General features: G+C 44.0%; 2 protein-coding genes across 5 annotated transcripts in view; one reads left to right on the top strand and one right to left on the bottom strand.

The window, feature by feature from the left end:
• The window catches only part of SCAF4 (SR-related CTD associated factor 4), a 46,382-nt gene extending 40,212 nt beyond the window's left edge, over positions 1 to 6,170 (top strand). For all 4 annotated transcript variants that reach the window (XM_040576886.1, XM_040576892.1, XM_040576899.1 and 1 more), the window contains one exon: positions 4,972 to 6,170. In XM_040576886.1, coding sequence (XP_040432820.1) covers positions 4,972 to 5,813 — 842 coding nt within the window. In that variant the 3' untranslated portion in view covers positions 5,814 to 6,170. The remainder of the gene's footprint in view (positions 1 to 4,971) is intronic.
• Positions 6,171 to 9,225: 3,055 nt separating this feature from the next.
• On the bottom strand, positions 9,226 to 13,902 carry SOD1 (superoxide dismutase 1). Its single transcript, XM_040576914.1, has 5 exons — positions 13,729 to 13,902; positions 12,983 to 13,076; positions 12,412 to 12,481; positions 10,565 to 10,679; positions 9,226 to 9,788 (listed from the first exon to the last, which is right to left on the bottom strand). The coding sequence occupies exons 1-5, from the start codon at positions 13,894 to 13,896 to the stop codon at positions 9,678 to 9,680; spliced, it is 558 nt and encodes a 185-aa protein (XP_040432848.1). The 5' UTR covers positions 13,897 to 13,902; the 3' UTR covers positions 9,226 to 9,677.
• Positions 13,903 to 14,966: the final 1,064 nt, after the last annotated feature.

The following is a 14,966-nucleotide window of genomic DNA, read 5'->3' as shown; positions in this document are numbered from 1 at the left end:
CACCTCCACTAATTTCATTCGTTCCTCCAATGTAAATCTTTCATCACTTCCAACAAAGGCGTGTTTGTGCTTCAGAGAAGTGATCTTTTGTGGACATTACGTCTGTTTTTTTGTGCTTATTTCTAAAAACCACCTTCAGGTTGTTTTGTTTTAGTTGTATCCTTGGTCATATTCACTGTTGTTACAGCTTCTTGTTCTTAATTTGAACAAGATTATCCAGATTGTAACCGGTTTTGTGAGTGTGTGCTCATGTCATTTTTAAATCTTCTGCTGAGCAGATATTTTAGACTCCTTTTATGTGTACATACTGCAGAAAGTGACAGGCTTTTAAATCATTTTTGATTCGTCAGCTTGTTCTTAGTGTTGAGCAAATGCTGTAATTTGGACCAGTAATAAATCGCTGTTGCAGATGCTGTGTTTCAAATATTCAGATTCTGTGATCTATTATCTTGATTACACACACCACATTGCAGTTTGTAGGTTCTGGTCTAATGCTCTTTATACCAAAATTTCTACAATGATAATTACATATTATCAAAGAATAATATACCATAGTTCTCAATGAGCTTGGTATTCATTTCCTGTTAACGCATGCTGAACTACTTGTCTTTGCTCCCTTGCTGGATTGCTCTTCAGTAGCCATGGTCTTTTTGTAATATCTATTAAATTATAAAAGACAGTGTACAATTTTCTGAGCTCATCTGAGTATTAAACTATTATAAACTGTGTATGGGGAAAAAAAGAAGTAGGAGCTTTTTGTTAATACAGGATATGAACCATGATGAACCATGACAAACCTAATACATTTCCAACTTACGATAGCTCATTTGAAAAGCATAACAAACACTGCACATTTGCTAATTACATATATGTGAATGTTGCTTTCATAATACTGAATGGGAATTCAGAGGTAAGGGAAGATGAATTCTCAAGCACCATTCATGGAATTCAGTTTTGCCTTGATAAATCCCTTGACCTGGATCAATTTATGTTGTGTAAAGAAGGAATTTTAGAAATCAAATACCAGCAATCAACACTATCCACATGCAAGTTTGACTCTTGCATCCTTGTTGAAGCATCTTACATGAATAGGAGCAAGTTCCTACTGGCTTCAGTGGTGGGCGTTGACGACGGTGAAAACTGTTGGTACTTAACGGCAAGTTATTTAAACTGTGAGTTGGTATTTAGACTCTTAAAGTTTAGGCTTCCTTACATTCTTGACGTGTTCTGAAGGATTCCTTATGAAACACCAGAAAAAGACAAGACTTAAAACGATGTATTTAATGTTCCTGATAGTATTTAACGTTCTAGTTTAAACGTGCAGATTTCCCTACTGGAGAATCCAGTGTGACATGTTGAATGCTGCAGAATGAGAGCATCAATGTCGTTGTGTAAACCTTTCATTTTGTTGTTTTGCTAGATCCCTAGGCTTTTGACTTTGTGTTCTCATATGTACTTCTGTCCCATTTGCAGAAGGAGGTATATTTCAAGTAGGGTTTGTATGTTAGATACAGAAAACACCTCCACTTGCTTTCTTTTAACAACACAACTGAGAAGTAATTGAACAATTATGAGACGCAGTCGTCACTTACTGAGCCGAGTTCCGTTCAAAAACGAAAAAAAATCAGGTGCTGCACTTCTGTCTTAACACTGATGATTATCACAAAGGCACCATGGGTTTTGTCCAGCCAGAAGAGAAGACGATCAGAAACGGGATTACAGTGACACGGAAATCTGGCTTTTTACATAGTTTATCAGAACAGTTAAAAACAGCTACTGGGACCTCTATGGATAGAAGACACTTCTTCAGGACAGCCGTAGCATTTCGGGCTATGCTTTATGAGTAAAGTGAAAGCACGAAACTTGATGCTGTGTGATTGTTCTTACATCTCTGGAAACACTCAGGTGGTTGATGATGGGGTCATTCTAGTGTGAGTTCTTCATGTTAAACTCTTGTCAAGTTCTGAGGATCTTCTGTTATGCATCAATGGTAAAAGTCACAAGTAACAAGAAGTTGTGAAAGCAGTCTATGTTTTTACACGTTTAAACAGAATTAACATATTAGGTGTAAGGTCCGAGGATTTTATGTCACCAGCAGTAGAAGCCAGGTCTTGTAATAAAAAGCCATGGCTTAGCCAGCTTGTGCAGAATAAGCAGCTGGTGAGAGGTCTGGCTGAAGATCCATATCCATAAGCAAGATGACAAGGTTAACTACAAAAAGGCTTAAATTATGAACAAATTAATAAAATACAGGCTGGGGCAGATAAATTTCATCGCTCATTTGCACAGGTATGAGATGGTCATTAAATCACTTAATTGCTTCTCTAAGAGCTGTGCTATTTCTTTTTAGTTTGACAAACTATTTAAATTTTGCATACTGTTTTTCTCTATATAGAGCAACAAAGAGCTTTAAATATTCCCAGGTGCTGCACATGATCTGTACCGCTCATTTTACTGACCATTTTCAGTAAATTTGGATGTATTTCTGGAAAGCTCTTTTGGAATAAATTTTTAATTAGTGCCTAATTTGTTAGCACGTTAAGGAAACAAGTAGTACTTTCTACATTGTACTCCAGTCTGAAAATTTGAGAGGGCTTACTCGAAACAAAAAGCGTTCAGCTACCTTAATGATGCAATCCAGATTGAAAGAGAATGACTTTCCAGATACCATTGTGCTGCTTCCGTGCATAATTTTATGTAGAAGTACAGCTGAGAAATTAAATGACTGATAACTTGTTTAATTAAAAAAACTTTTATCACTTGTCTCACATTCGTGCTGTCATAAACCTCACCTACTCTGCTGCTGTAGAGTGAAAACATATGCTTATCCCCTTCAGCTCATTAGGTCTCAGTTATTCCTTTCTGCCTTATTTTTTAAATTCTCTGGATGAATTTACATAAAAATATCCCCAAACCTCAAAATGCAGCAAAATGAAGTTCCTGGGCGTCACTGGCCGTATGTCTGTCTTGCCAGCTCTGTAGTAGTAAGTCATGGGAGAAGTTTAAGCAAGGTGACTTACAGCCTGATTATGAACACAAGGAGGGAGGGCTGCTCATTTTATAAACAAAAAGAACCCCCCCCAGAAAAAAACAAGCCGTTGCTGATGGATCATTTCTTTCAAAGAGTGAGACACATCAAGCCGTGTCTTAAAGTGACTGCTTGGAGGGGAAGGTAAGGTGATACCGTGGACTGGAGGAATATTCATGTCTTTGCTACCTGAGTTTACTGATCACAAAACGTAATTTCCTTTGAGTATGAAGAACACTGAGATAAAAAGGTTTCTGTTAAGAGATGTTCTTAGGGTAAGAAGCAGTGTGGTGACCAGGCAATAGCTCTTCAGAAGGCTCACGCATAGCTGGGATAGAAATGCTAAATAAATTACTTGCAGGAAGAGGGAAGCTGGGATGGCTGGTTGGAACGTGGGGTATCTGCAAAATGGCACGGCCACTCCATTTCACGGAAAGGTTGGACGTGGCGCTTAGGGCCATGGTTTGGTGGGTGACATTGGTAGTAGGGGGATGGTCGGACCAGATGATCTTGGAGGTCTCTTCCAACCCTAATGATTCTATGATTTCACTCCAAGTGCAGTTTTTGGTGTGACGCTGCCAGGTATTTAATTTCAATATTAACTTACATACCTATTTAACATCGCAGTTTTACCCAAGGGCAGGAGTTAAAAACCTTCACGTAACCTGCATCCTTAACTTCATTTTTATTAAGACATGCAAATAAAACAGTGTAGTCTCAACACATTTTAAAAAGGAAAGCAAGATGGAGCAGGAGAGATTTTTGCTCAGTCTGGCAACTGTTAATGACCTCTTTAATTTTGGAGTTTGCTCTAAATATGTATATGTGTATATACATGTATGGTATATATAGCTATGGTTTCTTAGATACACGAAGCTTATTTTCAGGTAAAATGCTAATGAGCAGAAGGGCCCAGGGCTGGTAGATCTGGTGTAAAAACCACAGAGGACATGAGACAACTGTGTTACTTATTTAAACAAAGTTTTGGAGCCACACGAGAGGAGCTGGCATACACAGAGGTGTGAAGTACTCATCTGGAGCTCAGTACTCCTCCGTTTTCAATTGCAGCTCCTTGTGCTGATGTCAGCAGGCTTTGGGCTGAGCTTTCTGAAAGTGGGATGTTTTGGGAGGTCCTGGGTTTCCTCTTCTGAAGACCATGCTAAAGCCAAGACTCCAGTACTCCACGAGTAAGAGTGGAAAATAGTTGGCATTGGATATGTACTACAAAAGATACAAAACTGTATTTAAATTAATAATAATCCAGAAATTACCTCTTGCATTTCCATTTAGTTTTACATTGCAAGTTATATTTTACTAAAACTAAACTTAGTTTGTTTTATGCATTTTCTCTGGAACGGTAAATTGAACTGTGCAATTTCCTGCTCCTTCCGCAGCCCTGACCTGGCCTTAGCTCTGCTTTCATCACTCGCTGTTACCTGCTGCCTCTTCCGCGCCTCGGAAATCTTGTTGATGACACAGTTCACATTTCAAACAGCTTAGACACATATGACTTAGATCGTGTTTGTAACAGAGGAGAAAAGTTTCAAAGATAGCAAAAGCAGATGATGTGCCGGTAATTAGGAAGCGTAACCTGTTGGGAAGGTGTTTGGCCGGCAGTCAACACGAGACGCTGGGCTGGCGGTGAGGAAGAGCTCTGACCTGCAAAGCAGCGATGGCTTCTTCACAAAGGGAGGCCTTAAGGATAAGTGAATAGTTACTATCCATTCCAACAGTAATTATTCATAGCACAAAAGAAATTTCTGTTTAAGACGACGTGCTCTTTACGGTATGCAAACCAGCACAAGACGCTTTGCCCGCTGCCCTCCCCACACACAATTCTTGTGTTCCTCACTTCTTGAGAATTTCCGAATGTTTTTGAACGGATGAAAGCGCTTTTTTCCCCTGCTCTTCTTCTAACTCGTGCGTCTGTTCCTCTGTTTCAGGCACCCAAGGCGTCGCGCCACCCCCACCCGCCCCTGTTGTTGGGTTGCAGACTCCATCCACCGGCCTCCTGGGCGCGCGGCCCGGTTTGATACCACTCCAGCGACCGCCAGGGATGCCCCCGCCGCCCCTGCAGCGCTTCCCCCTGATGCCGCCGCGCCACATGCCTCCCCACATGATGCACAGAGGGCCCCCTCCGGGGCCGGGGGGCTTCGGGATGCCTCCTCCTCACGGGATGAAAACCCCCTTCCCGCCGCCGGGCCACTTTGTGAGGCCCGGGGGGATGCCGGGCAGCGGAGGGCCGGGCGGACCTGAGGATAATCGAGACGGGAGGCAGTTCAGGAACGACAGGCAGACGTTCACTCCCAACAGAGACCAGGAGAGGTTCGGAAGGAGATCTTTTGGGAATCGGGTAGAGAACGATCGCGAGCGCTACGGCAACCGCAATGATGACAGAGATCACGAGCGACTCGGTAATCGGGAAAGGAGAGAGTGGGGAAGAAGAAGCCCCGAGCGCGATAGGCATAGAGACTTGGAGGACAGAAATAGGCGGTCCAGTGGACATCGAGACAGAGAGAGAGATTCTAGAGATAGGGAGTCTCGTAGAGACAAGGAAGAGAACCGAGGCAAGGAGAAAGCCGAGATGACAGACAGGGCAGATGGCGACAAAAACCATGAATCTCATGGTGGCAAAATGGAGGACGCAGACATTGTTTCAGAACTTCCTAAAGGAGAGTCTGAACCTTCAGGTGTAAAACCTGACGAAGCGTTAACATCTGAGGCTACCTCATCTGTGGAACAAGCTGAAAAGGATATGGGCTCAGTTGCCGAGGCTCCTCGTTAGAGACTGGAATTTGTCAGTGACATTTGTGGGAGTGTAGAGCTTTAGAGTTGTACAGTTTGCTGTATTATATTTGCTTCTGCTTATATCACAGCCCCTCAGTAGTCGGTGGGGAATTGTAAGCAATTTGATTGCTTCCCTTCTATTTAAAATAGCCACAACATAACACAAAAATACTGAAGATATGATTAAAATATTACCCATTTTTGCTGTAACTTTTTTAAAGTTTTGACTTTAAAAAGTTTACAAATCAGAAGTAGAAGTGCTTTCTATTTTTTTTTTAATTTAAGAAAAGGTAACGGTGAAAGCTCCTCAAAACAATAGGGATGTGTTTTTAATAAACTCTATTTTCGTAACAAACTTTAACGTGTGCTATTCTTCCTACACTGCACTGAAGTGGAAAAGGATTGTTCAACATCTTAAAGTTTGAACTGTTGATGCTGTACTGGAGTCTAAATTAGACTTTTGTTTATATTTGTTTAAAGAAATACATCTGTTTGTGTAGCTATTCACAGAAGCAATTTTTAATTGTAATAGTCATCTTGATTTTTAGATTGCTACATTTTAATGCTCTACTTGACCATACTAGGTGAAACTTAGTTTTAAAATGTTAATTGAAGAGGTAACTGTTTAGTGTTTGCAATGCAATCATTTTTTTTATTATTATTATTTTTTATTTTCCTTTTTCCCCCCTTCAGCTGGTTTTATGGTAAATGTTGCCCTAATTAGCCTTTTTTTAAAAAAAAGTGAACACCTTCAGACATACTTAGTCTACTCTGCTTGTAATGTTATGAAATTATTGTGTGTGCTGGGCTAGGGAGCGCACCAGTTCAGCATCTTTTGTACTGTTTATTCATTGATGCTTTTTGGAAAGTGGGGTGAGAGAAATCAAAGAAAGACACCAAAACACGATATGAAATGCTAACCTATTTTTTTTAAGTGGGGCTGGGAAAAGGTCGGGGATTCGCTCAAGGATTTTAAAATGCTGCCTGTTCGTTCACACAACTCTGGGCTGCTACTGTTGTCTGTGTTAATGATGTCTACCTCCTGTAACCCTGCAAGAGGTAGGTTTAAAATTTTTACTCACCTAGTGTTGTACCTATTGGACTGATGGAAAAAAAGAACGCTTACTCTTGTGTTTGTGTAAGTTTTTACCATCTTCTCGCCATATTACTTAAATAATTTTGTCAGATTTTAAGAGGGCAAATCCTAGTTCTTCGTGGTTGGCCCTTCAGGTGCAAACAGTTTTGAAAGACCGCTACATTATTCTGGGGAGAGCCAGAGCCCTGACGAGCCCACGCTGAATCGCACTCTCCGATCAGCCCCCACACTGAACCGCGAGGCTCGCGTCGCACCAGGCATTCAGCTGAAGCTTGTTACGCTCTAGAGGTGTAGTGGAAAAAATTGTATGAATCCTGTGCATATTTAATATTTTTTTTTCTCCTTGATATAGGTGTGTTCTACTTTTAAAGTTGGGTTATTTTTCCCTAAGTGAAGGGCAGCTGCTTTCTTACATCAATACTTTTTCATAGCTGCTCTGCGGCAGAGGGATTTTTTTTTTTTTTTTCTTGGGGGAGGGAGAGGGGAGGGAAAGCAAATGTGGCGTTATGGATTGGGGAGAGGACATATATTTTTATGTTCTTGCAATAGCAGAATAAAGAGAGAAAAAAAAAACTGTTTACATACTTGTAGTGAACTCAACTTCCATGTGTTGAAGCTCGTGTCCTTAATGTTTGTTTCATGCTGGGCCAGTGGAACTTTTTTCATACACAGCCGGACATTTATGTTTAAGACACTTAGTAAGAACTACCATAATTCTGTAAGGAGGTAGTTTTTTTAAAACAAATACACTTTATTAAAAGATTTTAAGACAAGAATGACAGAGATGGAAGGCTTATCTGTTACAATTCACACAAATGCCACCTCACATTCTCTCCCTTTTTTAGGAAGTTGAGAACAGCGCCTAGGATGAACCGTAAATGTCCTTTGCAGAATGATTTATTACTGCCTTCGGAAACAGCTATTGTACAATGAACCTGCTGGGAGGCATCACCTGTATAACTATATCCTACTCCTGTATCAACTGCCCAATTTCTGGCTTTTGGATGAGTCAGCTCAGTGTAAGCATCCCTTCCCAGTAAGAGCATTATAGTGTTAGCAGTTAATACCTTGATTACTGAGCCTATGCCTGCCAGTTACAGGTGTGTTTATGTGTTAACCACGTATTGCTCCTCCATCCTTCAGCACAGCGCTGACTTCAGCCGTTTAAGCCCACCACGGCAGGCAGCTGAGCACGAAGCTCCCAAAGAAGGGCAGGGAGAGGAGGAGCCGTGGAGCTGCCACGGCTCTCGTTGCACTACAGCTCACCAGGTACCTGCGCTGGGCAGGCGACGTAGCCATCCTCTGAGCTTCTCAAACACAAAGAGGTGCTGGTGGCATTTGTGCACACTCAAAGCGTTCTGGACTCTCTGATGCTTACGCAGCAAGCTGAAAGGTGCATTTACCAGCTTCCTTCTGCTGCAGCTTAAGGGGAGTGCAGGCTAACCCCCGGGAAGAAGTGCAGGTGGGTAGGGGCTGCACTCACAGCCATTTACCACCTGTAACCAATGCAAGATTGAAGTGGTTTTTTTACAGTATTCTTGCTATACGAAAAGCCATTCCAAACCATGCTAACACTGGAATTTGGGCGTCTCTAGAAGTACAACCAACTACTTCCATGAATCTCACTTATGTACAAGATAAAGGAATGTTGATGCAAGTCTTCATTAAAACTAATAATTTTCTATTAAAAGACTTGTCAATCTGTGTCTGAGAGGTGCATACAAGGAAACCTAAAGCTGGCACTACTACACGGTGGTTACACCACTGGAAAGCTTCAGGAATTTGAATACAGAACTTCTGGCTATTCGTACCAGAAATACTTCTGGTATTTCTTTTCAGTCAAGACCCATTCCATATTAGATGCTTCCATGGAGGTTGGAGGAGATGCCTTCACCAACGCAGCCAGACTTTTTCCACTGAGGGGAAGCTCTGGCACCTGCCCACAACACTCCAACCCACACACCCTGAGGTCCACACAATGACATCTTTGTGTCAGACCATTTGATGCTTACAGCTCCCCCAGCACTTAAGATATTTGCACGAAGTTGGGTACATAATATGCAATATGCTCTGGGTATCAGGTTACTACTACAGGGTGTGGAGTACTTTTAAAGGAACACACAAGTTCTTCGCTACTCACGTACCAGTTGAGCTGGTCAACAGTTCCAGGGTTGCTACCTCAAAGCATTTTCCTGGATGCTGTTGGTGCCTAGCAAGTACCTACTGATGTTTTAGTAAGTCCAAGCCTTCCTTCCATGTTTCCAAATCGGCTGGTAGCTTTTTTTTTTTTTAAATAGACTGCAAGACCAAGGTATATTTGCCAGCAAGTTTATTACGCAACTTTGAAATGTACAACATGGCAAACTGTGCCTACTGCTCTTTGGTGAGTAGTCCTGGCAGAGCTCCTGAGGCTCCTCATCTTCCAAACCCCACCATACACTAGAAGCTTTGTGTTCAGCGTGTGACACTACCGCCCATCTCCCATTACACAGAACGGGAGTTGTTGCAGTGAGGATCGTACTTGGAATGGTTACAGCAGGTGCTTTAGCAGGAGACTACAGAGCTTTTCCATCAACATCACTTTAATTGCAATGTACATGATACAAAATTAAGTCAGTCTTTACCAGTTTAACTGATACTCAAGAATGCAGAGTAGTAATGAGATTAACTGAAATCTTTTGCTTGAACGAGGAAGAGCAAGTACAGCGACCACAATGAAAAACAGCCCATTTCTCACTGCCATCTTAAGCATTTCAGGCACAACACTTAACACTTCGCTATTCCAATAACACCACAAGCTAAACGAGGTCCGGCATTTCCAGTTAGCGTGCTCTCGTTATCTCCCCCTTTACCCAGGTCATCGCTTTTTGCATGGACCTAGAAGAGAATGGAAAATGCTGGTTAGTTACGCAGTAACATGAATCAAGGTATTTCACCGCACACGCAAGCAGTGACAAGCAGCACTGCCAGCTACCAGCAAGGCATTACACAACAGTGAGCACCTGCCCAGTTTGTAACCCTGGATGCCAAATTGGTACTCATGCTGAAAATTTTAAGACCAGACTTGCCCAGAACGATTCATCACCTTCAGCTGAGTTTGTCTGAACTGGAAGTCACCAAAACCCCAGGACTCAAGAAGTTATTACTAATCCAGTGACAAACTTGGACTCGCAACCCAAGTTCACCCTCGCAGCACAAGGCTGACCACTGCTGTGAAGGCGCAGAGCCCAGCGCTGTTACACCACCCATCTCCTGTGCCTGGTCATCAGACCAAGTCTGTTTGGTGCAGGAGAGGCGCACAAAGCCCCAAGGGGAAGTGACCGCTGCCAGGCTTTTCAGTGGCAGCATTCGGGCCTCATTGCCAGTTCCTTCCTCAGCTCAGTTTGCTTTAATCGTGCACAACCAGAAGCAAACTGAAACAGAGAAAAATATCCTCAAGAAGGCCAGAAGAAAATTAATATCTCACGGTTACGAAGTGTTAATACATAAAATATTTTCAGGCAAGGCTCCAAAGAACCCCCCATATTCAAAGTCTTGAACTACAAGTCATACAACACACCAGGAACTGGCCTCCAGCATCAAGAAGTCTCCAGTCACTGGCAGTGCTGCCCTGGAGCTCTTTAGAGCACCCAAGTAGGCAGCAAGACACCTACCACCATGGTGCGTCCAATGATGCAGTGTGGTCCAGTCAGAGAGATGACGGAATCTTCTATTTCAACTTCTGCTACTCCTCCTTTAGCAGTCACATTGCCAAGGTCACCCACGTGCCTACAGAGACAGAGGAACTCACAGAAACCCTGGTTAAATCGAAAGCCCTAACGGATGGTCGGGGCTATACAATACCCAGGGTTACTACACTCCAGGACTCCACCACCTTATCTTTCGCAGCACACGTTTTCATTTACCACCAGTGAACCTTGATTACTTCCACTACTTTAACTCCTTCAGTTCAAAAGATTTTGACCCACTTTGGGGGAAGAAGTGCTGTTGTTGCCTAGCCAGCTAAGCCAGTAACACAACTTTCACAGCTCACAACCCCTCTGTGCTGATGGAAGGTGACTGCCTGCTCAGAAGGGAGCTCTCAGTTCAGTCTCTAAACCTTTCCTGCACATACAAGGCTGGGTATAAACACTGCTCCTATACGTAACTTTTACTGTATAGCACAAGTCAGCTATTCTGCAGGCAGCCACAGGCTTTAAGCTTAAATAGGATTAGTAAAAGCAGTTTGTCAAGCACTAGGTCAAAGGGGATGCAATAAGTGCTGGCTGAGCTCTAACCAGCACTAGGAATGATTCTGAGACAAACTCAAGTTTGCCTGGTGTTTTTCCATACGGACAGCATTACACTTGTACACAGTTCCGATCAGAGCTGGTTCGCTACATCTTGCTTTAAAAATTAATCCTCGGTCAGCTCAGTTTTCACAGACCTGCTGGTCATTCCAGTGTCTCGTTCCCTGCACATCCACCCCAAATAAAGCATTCACTCGAAGCTGGTGTTCTGCAAGACACTGTGGATCCAGAGCCTCCAACACCAGCTTGTTTCTGACAAACTCTCCGTGCACAGGGCGACCAGCTCAGCTACATGCTGACTACCGGCTTCTTGGAGAGCAGGGTGCAAATTCCACATTTTTAACACAGCCCTATAAAATGAGGACAAGGGCAGTTTTCCCTTTAGGGATTTGTTTGATGTAAGCTTTCAGGAAATTTTACTACCACCTGCCCCAACTGCAGACTGACAGACACGACCTGGTTCTTTTACCTTCGCAGAGAAATCCCCAGCCTAGAGCTGCCTGAGCAGACAGTTACACTAAAAGCAGGGTCTGACAAAACAGGCCCAGCAGAAGCCACAGTGTTCATGCAGCTGTGACCTTTAGCACTGGAGCATTCGCCTGCCTGTGAAGTCCGTAAGCGCATCATCTCATCCTGCTCTCAGCCAGGCAGCTGGCTAGCAGCCAGCCTGCTTGAAGTGCTTGCTCCACTATGGATTGATCAATCAGAAGCTGCAAGTACAGCTCGGATGCAAGCGCCTGAAAGCCTGACCAACACCGCAAGTTGGCCACAGCACTTGTCCAGAACTGATGACCCCCCTATACCACACGAAGAGCCTGTGTGCAGCTCAACAGGTGACGGTTTAGGGCCTCTGTTGTCAATAGCCAGCCCCAAAACAGAAGCAGAGCACCACTGACTTCATAAGGTATTAACACATGAACTCTCTCCCCTTTTCACTCATATCCTAAGGAACACTCACCAAGAGCCCTTAGTTCTTCTTCTCCCCAGGCCACAATATAACCAAGAATACACTAGAAACTACATTTCACACACTCTGGGAGCTAAGGTCTCTAAAACACTGCCCTACAGTTACCGAACATTGTTAACTGACCTCAGAAGTCCTGCTGGAAGTACTAGTTTTCTCCTAGTACTATCCCAGCATTATTCATGAAGTTGCCTTCCTAGCACAAAAATGCAGCTAACCTGTAAGAGGTCAGGCCCCTTAAACTCACCTCTCTGCATCAGTTGGTCCACCGTGCTTCTTGCCCTCAGGATTGAAGTGAGCACCTGCACTGGTACATCCTGAAACAAAACGCAGCCAAAGTAGACTTGTTGCAATAACCAGCTTAAATCTGCTGCTCATACAGTGTACCAGGGTAGTACTCCTGTAGCCCAAGGAAGTAAAATCATTAATGAAACAGCTACTCTCCAGCTAGGTCCACTGATCCTTTGGATATAAGGAACTATTACAATGTCAAACATTACTCCAAGTTCACTAAATTAAAATTATTCATTCCAGAGTGTTCTGGGCTTAGATGTAAGTGTTCTCATTTCTTAAGACTAGAATGTCAAAGTATTCAGGTTAATGCTTGATATAGTACATCCTGAACACTAGCCTAAACATGTTTAATGTATTTAATAAGAATTAATTCCTTAGGAAACACCATATTTCTTAAATCAGATTTGCAGTCATGAAACTTAAGTACACTTAATACTAGTTGCTGCTGTAACACTAAAAGAAGCTCTTTAAAGCTGAGCAATCACAGTACAGCTGTAACTCAGAAGCCTGGATGCACATCCTACCATTTGTGTTGTCTCCAAATTCATGGACATGGAACCCATGATCTCCATCAGACAAGCCGCTGATTCTTCCAGTAACTTTTACTGGTCCATTACCCTGTAAGAGAAAGAGTTTATAACTGCTGAAACAACCACAGCAAAAGGCTTCACGTCAGGTGAGGCTTCCCAGACAACCTAAAGCAGTAAAAATGCCGCTGTAAGTTCAGCTACCAACATAAGCAATTACCTTGCTAAACTGAGTCCATAAGCCAGCAAAGGTAGATTTTCTATGAAATGCTGTATTTAGCCACCTAGAACATTCTTATTAGCTATCACCAAGCAAGAGGAACCACAGAACAGCTGAGGTTGGAAGGGACTGCTAGAGGTCACCTGCTCCAGCCCCCGCTCAAGTAAGGCCACCTACAGCTGGCTGCCCACTGCCATGTCCAGGCAGCTTTCGAAGACCCCGAAAGATGAAGGTAATAGATTTATCAGCAGATTACTTCTGAGGCTGCTCACGTCTGTCTACAAGCACGAGCAACTCAAACGCCACTCCTCCTCCACAGACTGGCCCATAGGCAGCCTCACCTTGCTCGGCGGGTCAGTGCCTCGTGCACTAACGGTCACAACGGTCACACCCCCACACACCCCCAAACCCCCAGCGGTGAGGTGAGGAGGGGAGGGCCGGGCCTTGCCGCCCGCCCCTCACCGTGACTCAGCACCGCAGCCGCAGCCCAGCAGGGTCGCTCCCGCCCGCCGCCAGCCATAACCTGCTGCTGGAAGTGGATGACGCCCTCCACGGGGCCGTCCCCCTTCATCACGCACACGGCCTTCAGCATCGCCATGTTCCTTCCCGCAGCGGGCGGAGAGCTGCGCCACCCGCCCAACCTCTTAGCGAACGAACGCGGACTGAGGGTACGGCCCCTCCCGCCGACCATATATAGAGTGGGCCGCCGGCGCCGCGGCCAATCAGAGCGCGCCCTCCGTTCTCCTCGCGCAGTCATAAGGCTGAGGACCGATCAATCAAGAGGCGGAGGGAGGGAGTTATTGCGCGGGAGCCAATCGGCGGCGCCAACCCGTGGGCCAATGGGCGGGTGAGCTGCCCCCGACCGCGCGGCTGTAGGTGCGCATTGTGTAATGGCGGCGCCTCGGGCGGGCGGTTGGTGGGGGGCGTGCCTCCGTGAGGTGTTTTCTGCACTTTGTTTATTTTTTTTAACTATATCCTCAGCCCCAGAGGCTATCTTGCAACATCACCGCAACTTGAGTTATATCACATCATGAACTCCTGTTTAAAGCATGAATACTGCCCTGAAGTTCCCTCTGAGTAGCTTTGTATTTCAAAATAGCCCTCCTGTCCAAAAGATGTTTGGTTCCCTGTATAGAAAACTCAAAAATACAGTCTGAAGCTGGTGCTGCTCAGCTGCTGGCTTTCCTTGGTGTGCTGTAGGCTTTTTAGAGATGCCTTTGCATGTAGACTACCCGCAGTGTAACAGGCAGGGTATCCAGTAGACAGCTCTGCTTCAGGTTGAGTCTCTTGGCGTAGCCTTGGATCAGTGCTGGAGAGAGGTGACAAAAAACATTTATTTTTTTTAAAAAGAATTATCATTAAAATATACATTAATCACAGAATCTTCACAAACTTCACTCACACCAACAAAAAGAATTCCCCACATCATTATATCATCATAGACTTGACAAAGGTAGACAACCTACAAGCATCCTGCCCTTTGTCCCTCCACCACATTACTGCACAAATTCTCCACAGTTATTACACTCTGGCAATGTCCAGTCCATGTTTTGCCCATTACCTCTCCCGATTATCTCAAATTCCTCAAACCCCACGTTAGGCACCAGAAAGGACTGTGGTGGTTTAATGCCAATGAACAGCTCAGCAGGCAGAGAAAATATGAAAAAAAGCTTATGGGCTGAGATAAGGATGGGGAGATTGCTCACCAATTACAGTCACAGGCAAAACAGTATAGGGAGATTAATGTAATTCTTTGCCTAC

This window comes from Cygnus olor, chromosome 1, assembly GCF_009769625.2.
Source record: "Cygnus olor isolate bCygOlo1 chromosome 1, bCygOlo1.pri.v2, whole genome shotgun sequence".
In the NCBI taxonomy this organism is placed as follows: domain Eukaryota; kingdom Metazoa; phylum Chordata; class Aves; order Anseriformes; family Anatidae; genus Cygnus; species Cygnus olor.
Note: the sequence above shows the minus strand (reverse complement) of the source record. Positions and strands in the feature narration are given on the sequence as shown.

What these genes read in the sequence shown, in the direction of transcription:
- SOD1 (XM_040576914.1), bottom strand. Translation starts at nt 13,896, where the DNA reads ATGGTCGGCGGGAGGGGCCGTACCCTCAGTCCGCGTTCGTTCGCTAAG. An exon ending in ATTTGGAGACAACACAAATG is followed by an intron (nt 12,482 to 12,982) that starts GTAGGATGTGCA and finishes GTTTTGTTTCAG; the next exon opens with GATGTACCAGTGCAGGTGCT. An exon ending in GGACCAACTGATGCAGAGAG is followed by an intron (nt 10,680 to 12,411) that starts GTGAGTTTAAGG and finishes CTGTCTCTGTAG; the next exon opens with GCACGTGGGTGACCTTGGCA.